This window comes from Schistocerca piceifrons, chromosome 1 (assembly GCF_021461385.2).
Source record: "Schistocerca piceifrons isolate TAMUIC-IGC-003096 chromosome 1, iqSchPice1.1, whole genome shotgun sequence".
Taxonomy (NCBI): domain Eukaryota; kingdom Metazoa; phylum Arthropoda; class Insecta; order Orthoptera; family Acrididae; genus Schistocerca; species Schistocerca piceifrons.
In genome coordinates, this window is record NC_060138.1 from 325,768,948 (window position 1) to 325,789,037 (window position 20,090).

General features: G+C 39.1%; 1 protein-coding gene across 3 annotated transcripts in view; it reads left to right on the plus strand.

Moving 5' to 3' along the window:
• LOC124782512 (adenylyl cyclase-associated protein 1) overlaps positions 1-20,090 on the plus strand; it is a 266,157-nt gene that overhangs the window by 201,595 nt on the left and 44,472 nt on the right. The window contains exons 1-5 of one of the 3 annotated variants that reach the window (XM_047253946.1): positions 1,214-1,316; positions 2,471-2,714; positions 3,277-3,472; positions 3,657-3,742; positions 7,684-7,946. In XM_047253946.1, coding sequence (XP_047109902.1) covers positions 2,596-2,714; positions 3,277-3,472; positions 3,657-3,742; positions 7,684-7,946 — 664 coding nt within the window. In that variant the 5' untranslated portion in view covers positions 1,214-1,316; positions 2,471-2,595. Of the gene's footprint in view, positions 1-1,213; positions 1,317-1,997; positions 2,381-2,470; positions 2,715-3,276; positions 3,473-3,656; positions 3,743-7,683; positions 7,947-20,090 lie in introns of those variants that run through there. The other 2 variants (XM_047253948.1, XM_047253947.1) reach the window with 2 other exon arrangements.

A 20,090-nucleotide genomic window follows, 5' to 3' on the forward strand; every position in this document is an offset into this window, starting at 1 on the left:
GTAGTTGCAGCTGATAAGTCTGTTTTTATGTTTTTATCTCCAGCTCATACCTGGAGGAGCCCTTGAATTTAAACCTTGAGCGTCCCACTGGTCTCTCTCCGCGCGCAGCCTTCTAGAGAATTATATCATGCAGTAAGCTGCTCGGGTCCGTTCCGTGAAATTGTTACAGCCAGCAGCATCAGCTGAGTCTCGTACTGGCTGGGATACTACTGCACTGTGCCTTCTGCAAAAATGTTTCGTCATTCATCTGATACTGTCTATCTAAGAAACTCGTAAAATATTCCGCAAGCATCAGATGTAGAAAGCAGTTAGTTATCATTCCAGGTCGGTGTTAGTAATCTTCGCTTCCGCTGCGTACCATGAACACAGTCGATGTTGTGAGAAGTATGGTGGAAATTGTGAGTCACATTCGGGTAGAGAGTTCCGCCGGCCGGTGTGGCCGTGCGGTTCTAGGCGCTTCAGTCTGGAACCGCGTGACCGCTACGGTCGCAGGTTCGAATCCTGCCTCGGGCATGGATGTGTGTGATGTCCTTAGGTTAGTTAGGTTTAAGTATTTCTAAGTTCTAGGGGACTGATGACCACAGATGTTAAGTCCCATAGTGCTCAGAGCCATTAAAGAGCTCCCATTGTACTAGGTCGTCCGATGCGCATATCGATATGCCTCTTGCTAGAGAGGCAATACTGCAGCCAAAATAACGGAAATTATTAACCGCTTGGAATGGTGAATGATATTGGGAGGTTGATCTACATCAGTATCCATAGAAATTGTCGTTTTAATTGACGCATATCGCGAATAGTTGGCAGGTATGAAGGAGTATCGTGATTAACAACTTGTTGGTAACGTTAAAGAGAAAATATTGGGAAGCCACCCGTCTTTCTTTAAATGCTAATGTACCCTGACGCCGCAGTCGTTAAATCCAAGACAGTGAAGGACGTGTGGATAGTTGCTCTTTTACCTATGGGAGAAGTCATGCGGAAAAAGACGGGTTGCTTCCTCCTCCTGTCCCGTGTAGATAGACTAGCATAGTCAAAGGGTGAAACAAGGAAAATTTAGCAATCGATGTATCATTGTCGTTGTCGGGCTAGGGATGCGTATCGCGTGTGGTCTTGCCGGGAGCCGTTCGAGATCGCGTGGGCGTGTGCACGGCGTTTGCGCACAGCTAACGGCAGTCTTCACCACCGCCTTAAAATATCTCGCGGTAAGGTGCGTGAATCAGTGGCGAGCGGGTGCAGCCTGCTGCCGTCGGCGCGCGCCGCTCGCGGTTCAGTCAGTACAGCGCCGGCTGCCCGTGGGCGTGCTGCGAGCTTCTTCGTGGGTGAGTCCTCCCGTTGTGTCGTGTGTTCTATTTGCGCCGTACTATGACGTCATCTGGCGTTTTCCTCTTATTTTCCACATTTTCATCATCTATGGTTCTACCTTGTATTTCTTTGGTAGATGAGTTCACAATCAGCTGGAATATGATCTCGCAGCGGCCAACCCGCCGAAGAGTTCGTGTCGTGTGACCGAAATTCTATCTGTGGTCGTCCATGCAAGATCATCAGTGTCTCCATCTCACGATGAATTATGGCGAGGACTTCACGTCATTGATATTTATTAGCCCGTGTGACTCTTCTGATGCTTATTCGCCTTCTGTGTACCTCAGTATTCACGGTTAGATTAAAAAAAAAAAAAAAAAAAAAAAGTTCCCAGCTGCATCACGTAGCGTTTGAGAAAAGCGACCGCGCGATGTGAGCTACACCAGGTTAACGAAGAGTTTACTGCCAACATCATTACGTTGTCAAATAATTATTAGAAATTCCCGCGAAGCACAGCGTTATATGCTGCACAGTTCCGCGTTATAAACCGACACTTTTGTTTGGCGCAACATCATACGCAAGTGACTGAACAGAAATTTATAAAACTGACTATGATCTTTGAAGAAATCTTGCACAGCTGGAGCCGACGTATCATTCGTTGCGCAACGTCAGTACCGGCGTGAGTCATGGTGTGTGTATTCGGGTCAGACATCTGCCAGGTGCGGCCTGTGCGAGATCCGTACTGCAAATCTCCGTTCATTGCACGGAGCCCGATGTCACGCGAATATACGTATACCTGTTAGCCAACAAGCCACAGTAATCATAACACATCTGACAGCATTTAACGACATATTATTGCAGGTGTCTTTCTTAGCCTAATTCAAAAGCAATTAGCCCGAGATTTTAGCCATCGTCATGGTGATTGGTGAACAATACAATACCGGGAAAGTCTGAAGAATCACAGCACACTACTTTCTGGACATGACCTGCATGACCCCTGTTTAACTAGGCCTAATTCATTACATTTCTTTCAAGATCTATGTGCTGACCTAATGTAAAAAGAACAACAAGAAAATAATTAACAGTGTGTAACTCTCAGTCGCGTATATGTTTAAAATATATGGACTCTGAAACTTACAGTGATTTATGTACGCTCTCTTTTCTGTTTACACAGGTGAAGCAGACGGTCGCCCCTCCTCTGCCGAATTCGAAGTACTGATAAATCGTTTGGAGAAAGTAACGACACGCCTAGAGAAAACAGTTGAAGTTGCTGAATCTGCCCTCAACCTCCGTGCCAACATGAGTGTTGCAGGATATAATGACATAATACAAGGGGCTTTGGCTTCCTATTTGAAGCTTTCGGGGCAAATAGGTGGTGATGTTGCCTCGCACGCTAACCTTGTCAGTCAGGCATTTCAGTAAGTATAAATATTCATTTGCATTGCAATTGTTGTTGTCTGTACAGTCACTTTCTTCACAAATCGTATTTCCTAAAGCTTTCCAACATTAAAATGTACTGTAATTAAATTCACACGTTCTTAGCCCAGAGTTTATTGTTAATATATATACTGCTTACAGTGGGCAGCATACAATCACCTGTAAAAGTGAATTATTTTACTAGCCTGTAAACTACTGTCTTAAATTACACTGTAGGAAATACTGCAACCACCCCCAAGTGTGGAAGATTGCGGTATTTCCTACAGAGTAATTTATGAAAACAGCCATGGTCTTCTCCACTCAAATGGATAAAACTACCTTTTTTAATACACTTTACAAATTATCATCTTCTCCTGCTGATGCTGATAAAGATAATAGTATTGAACAAAGAATCCCCCCAAAATGAAAAATACTAATTGTATCTATTTTATTGACACTGGTTGACAGAGATCTACTTAATTAGTATCATCAGATTTTGAAATTGTAGAACAGAGATTTGTAGCAAACATTTCAGTATGATTTACTTTTTATTTTATTTTGCAGGGCCCAGTTACAATATTTGACAAATGCTGCTCAGTCAAAAGAACCTAATCAGATGCAAAATATAGAGCTTCTGAAACCAACATCTACTCACATTCAGGCTATTCAGGAGTACCGTGAGAAACACAGAGATTCTCCTCACTTCTTCCACCTGAGTGCAGTTAGTGAGAGTATTGCTGCTTTAGGATGGGTTACTGTCGTACGTAAACTTTCCTTATAAATGTGTATTTTCCTGACGAGACACCATATAAAGTTTCTGACTTTCATGCTTTGATTATTTGCCTTAAAATTCAGTGGCAACCATTTCCGTTTTGAATTACAAAACAAAATAATTTCTTTTTAGAATACATTTTATTTAAATATGCAATACTTTGTGTTAACAGAGCCCAGCACCTTCGCCATACATCAAGGAGATGAATGATGCATCACAATTTTATTCAAACAGGGTACTGAAGGAATGGAGAGAAAAGTAAGTGTTTAGTACTTTCGAGATAGAGCATGATGATACACATGCAATTAGAATTTTTAAAAACTATTTGTATAACTATTTCAAGATACATTGAGCAGTTATCCAGCTAAGCAAACTGTGTTGTAGATGAACATTGAAAAATTTTGAGCCTACATCTTTGCTAACATCTTAAGTTTGAGTTCATTTTTCTCATAAATGAAATTAGTTCCATTAATAGTAAAATAAGAAAAAAAACTAACAAATATAAGAGTGCTATTGGTGAGGTTTTATGGAGATTCTTTCTTAGCTACTCTTTTATGAGTCATATATACCTATGAAGTTTTAAATGAAATGGTTCAATAAAGCATATTTTTTTGCATTATTCTTCTGAAGTAATAAAATAGGATCAGAGGGTGTTCTAGTTAAATGCAGGCACATGGAACCATACTCTGAAAATGACTGTAAAATGCAAGACTGTGAGTTCTCTCTATTTTACCGCATATTATTAGGGTTTTCTCCAGTTCCATTGATATATGCAGCAGGGAAGAGAGACTGCTTAAATGCATCTGCATGCCCTGTAGCTAGTCTGTTGTTGTCTTTGCAGTCCCTATGGGAGCATTCCTTACATGGTTGTAGTATATTCCTAGATTCCTCTCTTAATACTGGTTCTTGAATATTTGAAAGTAAGATTTTGTGGATCAGTTGACACGTAGTCTTCAAGTATCTGCTAGCTCGTTTTTCAGCATATGTGCAGCTATTTGTGTCACCTTTTTTGTATACTTTCATTATCACCTGTTAATTCTTTTTGGTATGAGTCCTAAACACCTTGACAGTATTCGTGGATGAATCACGCATGTGTTTTTGTAGGCTATCTCCTTTGTGGACTACATTTTCCTAGTGTCACATATCAATGATCCGAAATGTGACAATTGCTTCATTTATGATTAAGCCTGTGTGATCATTTCATTTCAAATACTCGCATATTGTTACATCGAGGTATTTGCAAGAGCTAACTGGTCATAAATTTTTGTGTTTTTGAAATACACAGTTTTACATTTCTGGGGATGTAAAGCAAGTTGCCAATCTTTGCACAACTTTGAAATCTTATGAAGATCTGACTGGATATTTGTGCCACTTTCCCAGGTAGTACTTCTTCATTATAGACAACTGCATTATCTGCAGAAATCTTAAGATTACTTATTAATCTCTCATGTCAGGTCATTAATATACAAGATGAACAGTATGAGCCCCAACACAGTTTTTTTTTTTTTTTTGGGAAATGCATGCAGTTACTGTACTTCTGTCAACTACTCACTTTCCAGGACAACATGCTGTATTTTTCGTACCAGTAAGTTCTCAATTCAGTCTCAAATTTCATATGAAACTCCATATAATACTACTTTCGCTAATAAGCTTTGGTGCAGTACTGAGACAAATGCTTTACTACAGAAGTCGAGAAATACCCCATCCAGCTCACTGTCGTGAGTCACAGCTCTGGCATTCAGGATGTTGTTTGGAAAAAAAAAAAGTACAAATTGGTTTTCACATAACCGATGTTTTTGAAATCCATACTGTTTGGTACGGAGTACGTGTTTCTGTTAGAATTATCTCATTATGTTTGAGTTCATGAATCCAGGATACCACAATAGATGGTTGTCAAAGATTTGGACAGTAGGTTTATGAATTAGTTCTGCTACCCTACTCGTCGACAGATGTATTGTGTGTTCTCTTTCAACTGCTAGACACAGTTTTCTGTTCAAGGGACCTACAGCATATTATGGTTAAAAGAGAACTTACCTCTGTGGCAAATTCTGGTAAGAATCTAACATCGATTCCATCAGTTTGGATTTTATGAGAGGTCCTAAAATAAGATTCGTGCAAGTCAAATCACTTGATAAATTCCATTTGATTTCTGGATCTGTTCAACTACAAAGCTTCCTCGAAAAAACCTTAAGCAGTTAACACCCAAAAACTGATTTTGTGTTATAAAGGGAGAAGAACCTGTGTAACACCGCATATTTAAATGCAGGAGGATTGTTGCCACAGACAGCCACTTACTACAATAAGCTGGCAGAGCATTGTGTCATTGCACACATTTAGGTCCTGCAGATGGTCAGCGAGCGGGCAGTTACTGAAATGAACATGCAGCATGTGTGATATCTGTGGAAGGCACACAATAAAAAAGTCACTTTGGCATGTCGAAATATTGGTCATCCGACCAGGCTGGACACATCTATGAGTCGTGGAGTCAGCATCCGCAGTAGTTTCAGCTTCTGCCACAGGGCTGATTTGACTCCACTGTTTGCCTGACAGGACCACCTGCTAGGGACCCCAGTCATAGCATTGATAGGCTGAGGTTCAAACCGAGCCACTTAGTGCCCACTAGTGCCAGGCCTACCCGCCACCCAGGGTCACTTAATGCGAGCCTGGCTATGCCACCTCACACTGTAACTGAGTCATCACCACCATCAGGTTGAGTATGCAGGCTTTGCAAGGTCCCTGCACTGCTGTGCTTAGCTAGACATGGCTACATTTGGCTGCTTTGTGCACTGACGACCCACCTCCCCAATCCTCATTTCATGTGAGCATGAGCCTCCTGTGAACACTTTCGGAACATGAATAAATGCTGCTACTGGGCAATGAACTGCTTGTGACTTACCCGCAACCCACCATCCTCCACTGGAGAACACCCGTTACACCTAATATAAAATTTACTGGTTCTCTGAAGCTAGTTTGAGCTTAGAGTCTTGAATTTTTGTTTTATGAACGTTGCACTCACTAACAAACTCTTGTACAAACTTTAAGAAAGTAATTTGACATATGAACCCAACATAAACTGCTGTTGAAGAGGTAAACTAAATGGAACATGATATGAGAGTTGTAATGTGTGCAGAACACACCATTCAGCCACAGTATCAGACTTCATAAGAACTGAGTTTATATTCCAATCATACACCTTTCAACATTTCTGTAGAGCAAAATGGCTGAAAAGTGGGAAGTGGTGTAAATATTGCACTAAATAAGTACCTACAGTGCAGTCAATGCAAAGGATATTCCATACCAGAAGTTGGTGCCAAAAAATTTTAAATGTCACTCCTTCCTTTGTTAAAAGAGAGAAATTGCTATACAAAATTATTTGTTCAGTGTTGTAGAGTGGATCATAGAGAATTACTTTTTATTCTTTAGTCAGTAATTATGTCTAACAATGCTCCTCTTCATTTTACTATTTATAGTTTGAGGTAGTGCAGTCTGTTACTAAGTGAGATGAAGTAAAATTAAAGATAATGGACAATTGTGCAAATTCCACCTGGCTATCATGGTAACGGTTTTCTGTGGTTTATCCTTATCTAAATACTCTCTTGTGTGTTTGAATGAGCAAATTGATAACTATTTTATTTTTCCTGCCCAAAGGTTGTTTAGTAAACGTTAACTTAGCTGTAAACCTGATAGAAATTCACTTTTTCCCATCCTTTTTTCTTCTTCCTTCTTCTCCTTTGTTTTTCTGGTGTGTCTCTTTCCAGCTTTACAGTGCTTTATGTGCATGAAAAATGATGGATTAATCTTTAATATGAGTGTTGTTATAAATTCTTATGTAGTTGCTGGGCGAGCCACTTCACAGATTGGATGAAGTGAGGTCAGTTGAATCATATCTTCTATCACACCACTATGGTTTTCAAAGGAACATTTTCCTTTCTTAGCAAAAATTTTCTTCATCCTCCACTCATTTTTTTGCTGATCCTCACTACCATTACCATAATAATCATGGTTGATGATTTGAAGCACAAGTCTCTCTTTGTGATAGGTTTTCTAGTGGCCTTTAGACCACTCATTTTAGAAGTAGGCATTTAACATTTTTAACACTTGTTTGAGTTTTTTTTTTTTTTCAATATTCGTGCATTTAGATATAATGTTTCTATTAAGTTCCATTAAGTTATGATTCATGTAAAGTTATTCTGTTTCAGAGACAAGACTCACGTTGAATGGGTTAAGGCTTGGGGCCAAGTATTGACAGAGCTGCAACAATTTGTGAAACAGCATCATACGACAGGCTTGGTTTGGGGTGGTGGTAAGGCGAGTTCTGCTGCACCCCCTCCCCCACCTCCTGGCCTGCCTCCTCCACCCCCTGCACTGCCTACAGGGGACATTGCCCCATCACTTGATAGCTCTGCACAGGACCGGTCTGCTCTCTTTGCTGAAATCAACAAAGGCGAAAGTATAACAGCCTGTAAGTAGTCTCTGTGTGCACTATGACTTTAATTAGTTGTAGAACTAGTGTATGCTAACATTGAAAGCTTTGTCATTCACACGTGGAAGTTTCTGCACAAGTAATAGTGTCCAGTCTGCCCGCAGCTGCACAGCAGGTTAGTGCCTATCTTGTTAACAGTTTGTCCACCATCTCTGAAGAAACAAATGTCATTTTATTTTTGCATATACCATAGTTCATTTTGTGAAAAACCTGTCCTAAATGTTTACCTTTAGTAGCAGATGTCCTTCGCAAGTAGTTTGGAGCCATACCAATTTCCTGTTTTATAACTGAAATTAAGTTGGATCTGGTGCAGAAACTACAGAAAAACATCCATGCAAGTTCCTTCACACCAATTTGTGAATAAGCACTGATGGAATTGACTCACATTAACTTCTATTGCAGGGATACATAGGCAGAGCCTCTATTTCATAATTTTGTGTAGTTACATCAAATGAAAAGACATTGACAGCGAGTTTTGGAATACTCGATATGTATCACCTAAAAGGCAAATTGCTTAGTTTGATACAGTCACTAAATATCTCGAGCATAAAGAATTATATGCTTTCAAGTATTCAGGAAGTAAATCAACCAAGAGAGGAAGCATCAAGGATGAAATTAGCGAGTGAGTTGATGCAGTGGTTAGCACACTGTAATCACATTCAGAAGGATGACAGTTCAAACACGCATCCAGACATCCTGATTTAGGTTTTCCATGATTTCCCTAAATCGCTTCAGGCAAATGCTGGGATGGATGCTTTGAAAGTGCATGGCCAACTTCCTTGCCTATCCTTCACTAACCCAGTGGGACGAAAGGCCTCGCAGTTTGGTCCCCTTTCCCAAACCAACCAACCAAGGATGAAACTTTAGAGAGAATAGAAAATAGTTCAAAATTTTGTTATTGTGTATTGGATGTTATTAGAAACTGGAAAATATCTGTCAAAAGCAAAGTTCCTGGCTTACAGATCATATTATCTGCCAGTTTTGACAAATGGCTCAGAATGTTGGACATTGACAGTGAAAAAATAAAAACACCTTCAGCCATCCTTATGATTTTATTTTATTTTGTCACTACCAGTTTCGACACTTAATTGCGTCATCTTCAGTCTGTTTTGATGCGGTACAGGTTGATACGATCCCCATGCACAACCCATCATTTTGCAGCATTACTGGATTTGCAGATAATGTGTCAGTATTCCAACCATCAACTGTAACGATAGTAAATGGCCGTCGTCCCAGAGATGTCGTGCTAAAAGGATGGACATACAAAAGCTTGACAGTGGAAGGTCTGAGCAGAATACAAGCAACAGAGATGTGCTTTCTGGGACCCTGAGTGAGATGAGAAGTAACAGGATAAGGAATGAAACAATATGAAACACCCCACAAATCAAGTCTCAAAAAGAAGCTGTGGAGAGTAATAGGCTTAAATGGTTTACGACAAAAGAATGTGATCTGAAAGACTTCGAACAAGAGTCCTAGAATGGACAGAATCTGGACAATAAGATCATGAACAAGATTGAGAAAGCAGGTGAAGAACGATGTGAATTAAAGGGGACTGCAATGAGTGGAGATGCCAAATTATAGACTTTAGGAGAAAAAGAGTGGCTTGGAAGAGACACTATAAATGACCTTCATAAGTAGAAACATTTCAGAAAGAAGAAGAAGAAGAAGGGGGAGGAGGTGGAGGTGGAGGTGGTCTTCGAAGGCTTATGGATGGACTGCATCCAAACGATTGTTAAAGTTGGATGGAGTACTGCAGGCTTTAGGCAGTGCAATTTTGCGGAAATAGATCCTTTGGTCAAGAACCTTGAACAGTTCCTGAATGACAAGAGTTTTGACACTCATTCGTGATCTTAGTGATGATCATAAAATGATGATCTATGTCATCTAAGCTAAAACTAATTTATTGGCATCATATGTTTAGGTGCAATCATAAATTCAAACATACTCTCAGAGTCCCCAAATTGCTGTCCCACTATAAATCATTGGGACCTGCTAGAACTATGCTGCAAACTTTAGGAACAGCATCCATGCATTTTTAATGATTTGTATTAGTTGCTGCAACTAAACTGGCTGGACGTGAATGTCTTCAACATTGGGAACTTTAAGTTTCCGTACCACACTGAATAACAGTTGTAAAGATGTAATTACTGTTAGGACAGTGGTTTTATCTATTAAGTTTAGTAATTAAATTTATCCTTTTAGAGTTTAGATTGAGAAGTTTAGAGCATGTATGACGAACAAGAATGCACAGTCTCATTTTTCTAATTCATATGTGCAGCTGCTCACTTTCTGTGCTCATACTCACAAGTACAAACTCAGCAAGGATCTGCGGATGCCTACAGCATGATTTATGATTTAATTATGGTGAAAGAGCTATGGAAAATATATTCTGCAGAGAATTCATTCTGAACTTTATTCTTGTCATTTTTACGTGCCTTTTTACTGTGAAACTGCGTAGGTGCAGCATGTATGTATGAGTCAAAGCTGTGAGTGCTTTTGCTTAACATGAGTTATTATAACTCATCAACATTTTCAGCTGATTGACATCCACTGCTCTCTAAAGGCTTTATCAAAACTTCTCCATCCATTACATTCTTCTCTGTATGTATCCATCTGCAAATGTAGACTTCTGCAGTGGTGGCCTCTTCAGTAAACCATTCCTGGTGTTTGGTGCCATTGTCATATTGTTTTTATAGACCAAAATTTTGACTGCTGATGCAAGTGATCTTAATCGGGGTGGTGTGTTTAATCTCCATTGTAGCAAGAAACAATGTAAAATGCAGTCACATACCTGGAAAACTTTTATTGAAGTATTTTGATACATGTTGCTCCTGCATGTTTTCTAATGTTGTCCACCCACATTCCATTAGTTCGTTATCTTGTTCCCCTCTTATATCCTGCAACCCGGCAAAAAACATTGTTGGTCTTCTATAATTAGTTTACCTGGCAACACATCCTCCCACCTCAGTTTCATTTTTATTGGTCATAATTGCATTTTCTGATCCATTGTGTTTCCTGACCTGTTTTTCTTATCACTCCTAGTAATTTCAGACATTCATCTTTCTGTCAGTTGCTAGACAGCATTCAGTTTTTGAATTGTTTTTGCATTGGTAGTCCATGTCTCATTGCCATAAGTAAAAATTGGTAATAAACACCGATTGTAATCTTCCTCTTTTAGACACATTGGAAGTTTAGTTTTGAAACTCCTATTTGGTTCATCACAAGCAACCCAAACCAGTTTCGCTGGCCGGTGTGGCCGAGCGGTTCTAGGCGCTTCAGTCTGGAACCGCACAACTGCTACGGTCGCAGATTCTAATCCTGCCTTGGGCATGGATGTGTATGATGTCCTTAGGTTAGTTAGGTTTAAGTAGTTCTAAGTTCTAGGGGACTGATGACCTCAGATGTTAAGTCCCATAGTGCTGAGAGCCATTTGAGCCATTTTTGACCAAACCAGTTTCAGCTCAGTTTTTTGTGTCCATACAGCTGGCGCCTTCGAATGTATTAAATACAAAAAGAGCCTCATCTATCGATGCTATGCATTATAACAAGGGTGTGCTGAAAAGTGACACCTGAATTTTTTTTATGTGATAACACTCAAAGCTTTTTCCATAAAACAAATGTTAACATTCTGCATCTTTGTTCTTATTATCTATGTATTTATTTCTGTACACAGTCACCTTGGCGCCAAACCTATTTTGAGACCAGTTTGTTGGTACTGTCATTGTAGAATGATTAACTTTCTTGAGGAAGCTACAACCTCACTTATGCTTGCACCACTTTATCACTATCAAAGTGAAGTCCTCATTGGTGTTCTTTAAGTTTTGGAAACAGCTAAAAATCAGATGGGGTTAAGTTGAGACTTTATGAAATATGATCGATGACAGTGACCCAAGGCATCGGATTATTGCAGATGTCGCAACACTCGTTTGTGGTCTGGCATTGTCTTACTGAAGAATTGGTTGCTCCATGTAGACAAACTCTTTGAATTCGAAACTCCATTACAACATGCCGTTTCTCATGTTACACACTACAATTCGGAGCCCTCTAGCGGCAGAGGGCTGCAAATATGTAGCCATGAAGAAAAAAGATGAAGAATGTTAATAACATTTGTTTTATTTAAAAACCTTTTAAGAGTTTTTGCTTGAAAATTTTGGAGGAATTACTTTTCAGCACACCCTCGTAATTGAATTTGCACCAACATCTTTTTGGAGAGTTTACTATGCGCTACTTATCGCTTGCTCTATTTTTTTTACAAATCTACTTTCAAACTACATAATTAAGTTCCTATATTCACTGTTGAAGGATATTTATCTTCGTGGCTTGGTTCTCAATGGGTGTTAAACAGGTTTCGTTGACATGAGTGAAAACCTTTCAAAAACAATGGATCGCAGACTGAGTATTAGTTCATACTCATTGCTGGGTTTTACAATTCATCCACAACTTGCAAGCAGCCTGGTGTGCTTAATCCTCTTCCAAAGAAAGCTTGTTACATCATACTTTCACCGAGTGAGGTGGCATAATGTTAAGACAATAGACTTTTATTCAGGTGGACTGCATTTCCAATTCCTCTCTGGCCACCCCAATTTAAGCTTCCCACCATTCCCTAACCCAGTTAACACAAATGCTGAAATGGTTTATATGAAAAATACACTACTGTCTATTAAAACAGTAACATCACAAGGAGGACTTGCAACAAATGTCAGATTTTTAGCAAACAGAACACAGCATGTTGTTATCAATGGAGAGACGTCTACAGACGTTAAAGTAACCTCTGGCGTGCCACAGGGGAGTGTTATGGGACCATTGCTTTTCACAATATATATAAATGACTTAGTAGATAGTGTCGGAAGTTCCATGCGGCTTTTCGCGGATGATGCTGTAGTATACAGAGAAGTTGCAGCATTAGAAAATTGTAGCGAAATGCAGGAAGATCTGCAGCGGATAGGCACTTGGTGCAGGGAGTGGCAACTGACCCTTAACATAGACAAATGTAATGTATTGCGAATACATAGAAAGAACGATCCTTTATTGTATGATTATATGATAGCGGAACAAACACTGGTAGCAGTTACTTCTGTAAAATATCTGGGAGTATGCGTGCGGAACGATTTGAAGTGGAATGATCATATAAAATTAATTGTTGGTAAGGCGGGTACCAGGTTGAGATTCATTGGGAGAGTGCTTAGAAAATGTAGTCCATCAACAAAGGAGGTGGCTTACAAAACACTCGTTCGACCTATACTTGAGTATTGCTCATCAGTGTGGGATCCGTACCAGGTCGGGTTGACGGAAGAGATTGAGAAGATCCAAAGAAGAGCGGCGCGTTTCGTTACCGGGTTATTTGGTAACCGTGATAGCGTTACGGAGATGTTTAATAAACTCAAGTGGCAGACTCTGCAAGAGAGGCGCTCTGCATCGCGGTGTAACTTGCTTGCCAGGTTTCGAGAGGGTGTGTTTCTGGATGAGGTATCGAATATATTGCTTCCCCCTACTTATACCTCCCGAGGAGATCACGAATGTAAAATTAGAGAGATTAGAGCGCGCATGGAGGCTTTCAGACAGTCGTTCTTCCGCGAACCATACGCGACTGGAACAGGAAAGGGAGGTAATGACAGTGGCACGTAAAGTGCCCTCCGCCACACACCGTTGGGTGGCTTGCGGAGTATCAATGTAGATGTAGATGTAGATGTCGATGTAAATGTACTTCTGTGCGTGAAAATGCCATTATTAGCATTTCATCACAACCACACACTGTAGTTTGGAGTAAAGCTTCTACATTCTGTGTATAAGGAAAGATACTGCAGTGTTTCTCTCATTTAGAAATTGGATTGGATTGCTGGTTGTTTGTAAGGAGACTGTATTATGCTTCATGTAAGAAGGAGAAGTGTCTACCAGTGTAAGTTTGGATTCAACAGCAGAAGAATCATTGCATGTCAAGGATGGGTTTAGTGTTAAATTTGTAAAAGATTTGGAGTCATAAAGGGTGAGAAATGTACTACATAGAGCGCCAGCTCTTGCAGCAACAGTGGCTGTAATCTGGCTGGGCATAAAGTCAAAGTAAGTTCGAATGACAGTTATGGCTATGCAATTCCATGATCCTTCAACTCTGTGGGCCTGTCAATCTCAGTGGCAGCCAAGGGATGATGTGGCATTCTCTTGGCAAACTGTGTGACCAGATTTTTACAGTTGGTGAGAGAGCTGGAGAACATGCTGGTCAGAACAACGGCTGAACAACTTCTGTACCTTAGCATATCAGGACAGCACTGGCACCTTATGGTCTCACATAGTCATGTTGATAATGATCATGATTTTAGTTGGGTATATTCCGAATCCTCAGAGCCTTTGGACCTGAATATATCCTTTATGATGCTGTCTGCTGAATTGTACTCATCTGAAAATATGACGTGATACCAGTCGTATGCAGTGTTATGTTGGAGCACACGACTGTCTGTCTCTCTCTCTCTCTCTCGCTGCTGGCGGAGGCACATTTCTTGGCTCAGCATAAGTGATGCAGCTGTTTGACTGTGCACAGTTGAGCAAATAATTTGTCTTACTTGGTGCAAGTCGTGTAAATCTTCGTAGGCCTTACACGAGACATAACATTGTCTTCTCACAAACAGCCGACATTCAAATGTGATTTCTGAAGAAAAAACCAATTGTGTTGTCTTTTTCTTCGTATTCATAATGCAGGTTGCTATGCTCGTTCCTACTTTGTGACATTATGCTGAAATGCAAAACGTTTGTGGTACACTTCATGGCTGTTTGACGTTCGTAACTTGCCAACTTCATGGTGTTTCAGTACTAAGTTTCAGTATTTATTGACAGCAGTGTTAGCCAGCATAATCTGGAGATTCCAAAGACTTTAATGAAGCATTCATCTTCCTCCCTCCCTCCTTTTTCTGCCTTCCCACATCCATAAGAGACAGCTGAATAGTTCTATTTAGTTTAGTGCTTGAAAGTCTTTTCTTCATGTGCCTTATTCACGCTTGAAACATCTCATGTTGTTCACTTTGTGAAATAATTCTCCTTTTTGCCTGTGTCTGTACAATCTTCATTTCTATTATAATGAACTTAATATTTAATGTAGTCTAATCTAGATTCCTGTTCTTAAATGAATTTCCCTACTCTGCATCTTTCCTAATGAGTTTGTTTCGTATGTACTCTGCTCCTATTTTTACTCAATATTGACAAAGTTTGTGATCACTCTAAATGTTTGTGATCACTCTAAATGCAAGACTGATATAGGTTTGTTACATCTGATATAATTTATTAATTGTTTGAATGCAGTCCATTCCAATTGTTCCCTGACTTTCTCATAAATAACCGTACATGCAGACAGCTGGGGTATACATATTCCATCCGAGGGGTGGGGACGGTGGGTGGTGGGGGTGGGAGGGGGGTGGTGACATGGTGCAAATAGAAGGGCATCCTGCCACCACTTAAACTAACCATGCCACATATGTTCATAACCATGCCAAATACATTCATATCCATCCCAAATACATTCATAACCATGTCAACTGTATGCCAGTGCGGGGAAAAAGGCACCAGAAAAAGAATTACAGATTTGGTTTATTTGTAAACAAATCTTTCCATTTTGCCTGAGATTTATTCAATATCTGCAAGTTTATTTTAAGACTCTGGAAAGTCCAAAATAGTATTACAATTACATGAATAAAGATAAAGGAGGCTCATGGTGGCAGACAGGTGCATTTAAAAGTAAAATAGACCATCAGACAATGTCTTCAGAACTCACACTTGGATGGCCACTGTCACCTCCATGTGTTGAAGTCTGATTGTAATGAGCATCCCAGCCAAGATTGCTGCTCACTGCACTCAGGCTTCAGTGCCCAGAGACCACAGAGGCCGTGTGTGTGTGTTGTCTTGCAGGTTGCATAAGGTTGACAGCACATTCATGTAGCTGTATAAGCTAGGAACTGGGGACTCATTGTTAGTGGCTGCAGTTATATAGGGAGATGAAAATCAACATTATTACAATTAAAGCAATGAAATTAATTATATTAATTACAATTAAATGGACTGTACTCACCAGTGCCGCAGTAGGTGCAGGAAATGTTTTCCTCTTTTCTTGAAGCCATAGTTCAACACTTTTACATTTGTTTGCAAACACCTTTACCAGTGTTTCTCATGTAATCCAGTGCGGATAATTAATTATTGCTGTCTACAGTTCATACATTGTCTCTGGATTATTTTGATACACAAATCTCTTAGCCACACCACAAAGGAAATACCCAGGCAGATACAGATCTGGTGAGTGCGGGGGCCAGGGACCTTTTGTAATTATTCTGCCTCCAAAGATTTCATCTAAAGTCATAGGGACTAGTGTGCCATATGAGCAGTAGGGTTGCCTTGTTAGAAAAGTGAACTATCAATCTCATTTTCATTCACCAGGGCAATAAATCGATAAATCATCCAGAAACAATAGACATCTGAAATGACAGTAGTATCAAAAAAGATTAGGCCTATAATTCATCCTCACATTACGGCATCCCACACTCCAATTTTCTGCAGGTGCACTGGTGTTTCTCTTAAGACATGTGGATCCTCAGATGGTGATATTCATGAAGTTTGGGAATTAATGCAGCCAGATAGGTGAAACCAAGAACCATCAGTGACAAAGGTTTCATCTAATATACCAACTCCACTTCAATTAACAAATCGCTGAAATCATTCACAATATGCTCCTCATTTTGTGAGGGCCTTACAATGTAATTGTTGAATGGCAATAATTTTGTACAGATACATTCTCAGTTCTTTGGATACAGCCTAACATGCTGTCATAGAAGAGACTTTAGCATCTTGCGATCATTTTGTCACTGATTTTGTTGGGCCCCGCAACACAGAGTCTGAAATGTCATCAAGCTTCTTTCTGTTAAAACTGTGGGCCTACCAGTTCGTGGTGCATCATGAAGTGAGGCTGTTGTCTGAAATTTGTGAATTAAATTGTGTACAGCGTCACAATGCGGTCAACTCAAAGCACGAAAATGCAATATAAATTACCACCTTACACACTCTGTAAAGTTTCCTCTTCCTCTTGAAGTTTCCTCTTCCACTGAAAATGCTCTCTGCAATAGTAAGCATCACCACTACACTTGTCTTTCACAAGAACTAGACAGTAACACAACTAACAGCTGCAACACATGTGCAACACTACTGCCCCCACCCTACCACTGCAGGTCCACACACATGTGCAGGTGAGACTTGAATGTGCTGCCAGCCTTATGCACCCTGCTGGAAGAGATGCACAAGTCTCTTTGCTGCGGAGAAGAGACTGCAGATGCGCAGTACATAATATTCTCATTTGCTTTGTTGTCAGTTTCTAACTGTTCAAAAAATTAATGCTTGTTTTAAAAACATTTGTTACAGAACTCTTTGTAGTGTACAGGTAGTATCCTTTTCCTGAAGAGGCTTACCTTTTTCTTTTGGCCTACTATATCTCAGGAGTTTTCATCTTCTCCATATTTTGTGCATTATATTTCTAGTGATTCATAATTAGAGCAAATGACTGTGTTTGACACAATGAAATCTCAGGTAGTGATGTAATACAATAATTTTTTGTTTTGTTTTAATATCTGTGGTAGTTATATTTCAAAAGCTGTGAAAAACATCATCTGAATACTGCTGTGCTTGCTCATGGCTGCTGCCACACTGGTGAAACTTAATCACATGATTCTGACAAGTGCTGTCTTACATGGAAAGCAGTATCTTCAACTACATAGAGTTATCAATAGAAACTAGAAGCAGTAGAATGATTTATCACACCCACAATATTTTGCAGGTGTTTTCTATCACCTATGGTACTTGGACAACCTTCAAGACTGAACAACTCATTGCATGATAGCATAGGATAAAAGGTCTCACTCATAGCAGTGCATGGAAAATCAAAATTGTCACCAGGTTGTTCCTATTAAATATTTATTGTATTGAATTGCTGGTTTTTGCTGTCCCAGCAAACATCTTTAGATCATATTGCTGCCATGTCAGTATATTAGCAAGTTATTGTGTGGTGAAACTACATGCACCATCAAAATGTTGTTCTACGTTGATATTACATGCAGTTCAGTATGGTAATCACTTGGCAAGATTATTGCTGTGACACTGAGACCGATAATTCAGTACGATAAGTGTAATATTGTTGGTGAAATAAACATATTTAAAAAGAGAACCAAATCACAGAAGAAATCTCTTGTCACCTCACAGTGTTTGCTTTGCTTTTTCAAAACATGATTGAACAAAAAATGAAAATTCTGTGTCTGTAACCAGAATCTTCTTCTTCTTCTTCTTCTTCTTCTTCTTATTATTATTATTATTATTGTTATTATTATGCCTTGTGATTCTCGGAGTGCTTGTATTCACAACTGATACCGTGCTTAAACAGTCTAGTAATTTTATGGATAAATTTCCCAAATTAAAATTGATTTTTGACATAATTACTTTACTGTGTAGCTGAAATTGTCTAATGACAGTTGCTTGTTTTAAAGCTGATGTAATACTAAACCCAGTTTACAAGGTTTAGAATGAAGGAAGAAACGAAGATTGGGTTTAATGTTCCACCAACAGGGTTTTAAATGTATGCAGTACATTTCCTTTGTTGCAGCCTAGTATCACCTATAATTTTAAATCTAGTGTTCAACAGACACTTCAAACATTTTTACCAGAATACTCAAATTATGAATAGGAATTGCAACATTATCATTTAGTAGAATGAGTAGTGCTTAAGAGTTGTAGATATTTTTTAAATTTTTTTGGTATTGCTTTACCATTTTATGATGTGTGAGGAGAAAACATTTATGAGTGTGCAACCTACCACACTTTAGGTGCTCTGCCCAACTAGGCTGTTAATTCATCAACTGATAATGATATTTGGATCTTAATGAAACAAAAAGAAAACTGTAATTTCTCTGTCTGAAAACTGTGACATATTTGAGAGTGCCAACACATAAAACTAAAGCATTGTCATCTGCTGAACATATCAATGCTAAATCAAAAACCCGTAATAGTAAGGTAGATGTGTGTTGTAAAGTTTGTATAGTGATAAATCAAGCTTCAGAAAAAAATGAAAGCCATTTAAAGGCTTTTTTGACATGTATTACCATGAAAAAGACTGTGATGGTCAGATTTGGTTGCACATCAGGTGTTTCTGTACAAGCAGACACCCGCACTCTCTTATAATACAGTGCCACAGTGACAACCACAATCATTGTCTGAAGTTAGAGAGAATATTTACAGAACACAGTAGCTGTAAATTATGTAAACAGTGCACACATTCGAGTTTTGAGACGGTAACTGAGATGATTGAATATAAAGTACATTGCACAATAACAGTCCGAACTAAAACACATTCTTTGGTTCAGAAGACTTGATAAAAGTACGTCAGGCAAATCCACACATCCATGCTAGTCATATATACACAATCCATTCATAGGAATGTTAAATGTTAACTGCATGAATACTGATTAGTTGTATGTATGTCAATATGGTAAATTGTCAGCACTATGTAAAGATAGAGCACAAATGCTAAAATCAATTTTAAACACTAAATGTAACAAGATTGATGAAATTAACATACTGTTAACAGATAAACTTGAAGATATCTCAGTGTTATGCATTTCTGAGCACTAGGTTAACCCATAATGAATAGAGAATACGAAAATAAACAAATTCATTTTGGCTTCTTACTGCTGCAGGAAAAACAGCAAGCTGTGTGGGGTGGCAATTTACACAAAGGAGAATGTAGATTTTTATTACCCTACCTGACTTAAATAGAATAAAAGTTGAGGAGTATAATGAAATTGCAGCTATAAAAATTATTGAGTTCAACCTGGTTATTACTATAGTTTACCGATAACCATCTGGAAATTTCGAACTTTTCTTAAACAAAATGGAGTCATTCCTAAATAAAGTAAATAAAATGGATTGTGATTTGATAATCTTTGGTGACTTCAGTATTGATTTCCTCACAATTAGTGGAAATAGAGAGCCCATTTTGATCCTTGTAACATCCTATAATTTAAAGGCTGAAGTAATAGCTGCTACCTGAGTAACAGAAACATGCGGAACAGCTCTAGATCAATTTCTAGTCAAGAAGAGTTTAACAACATT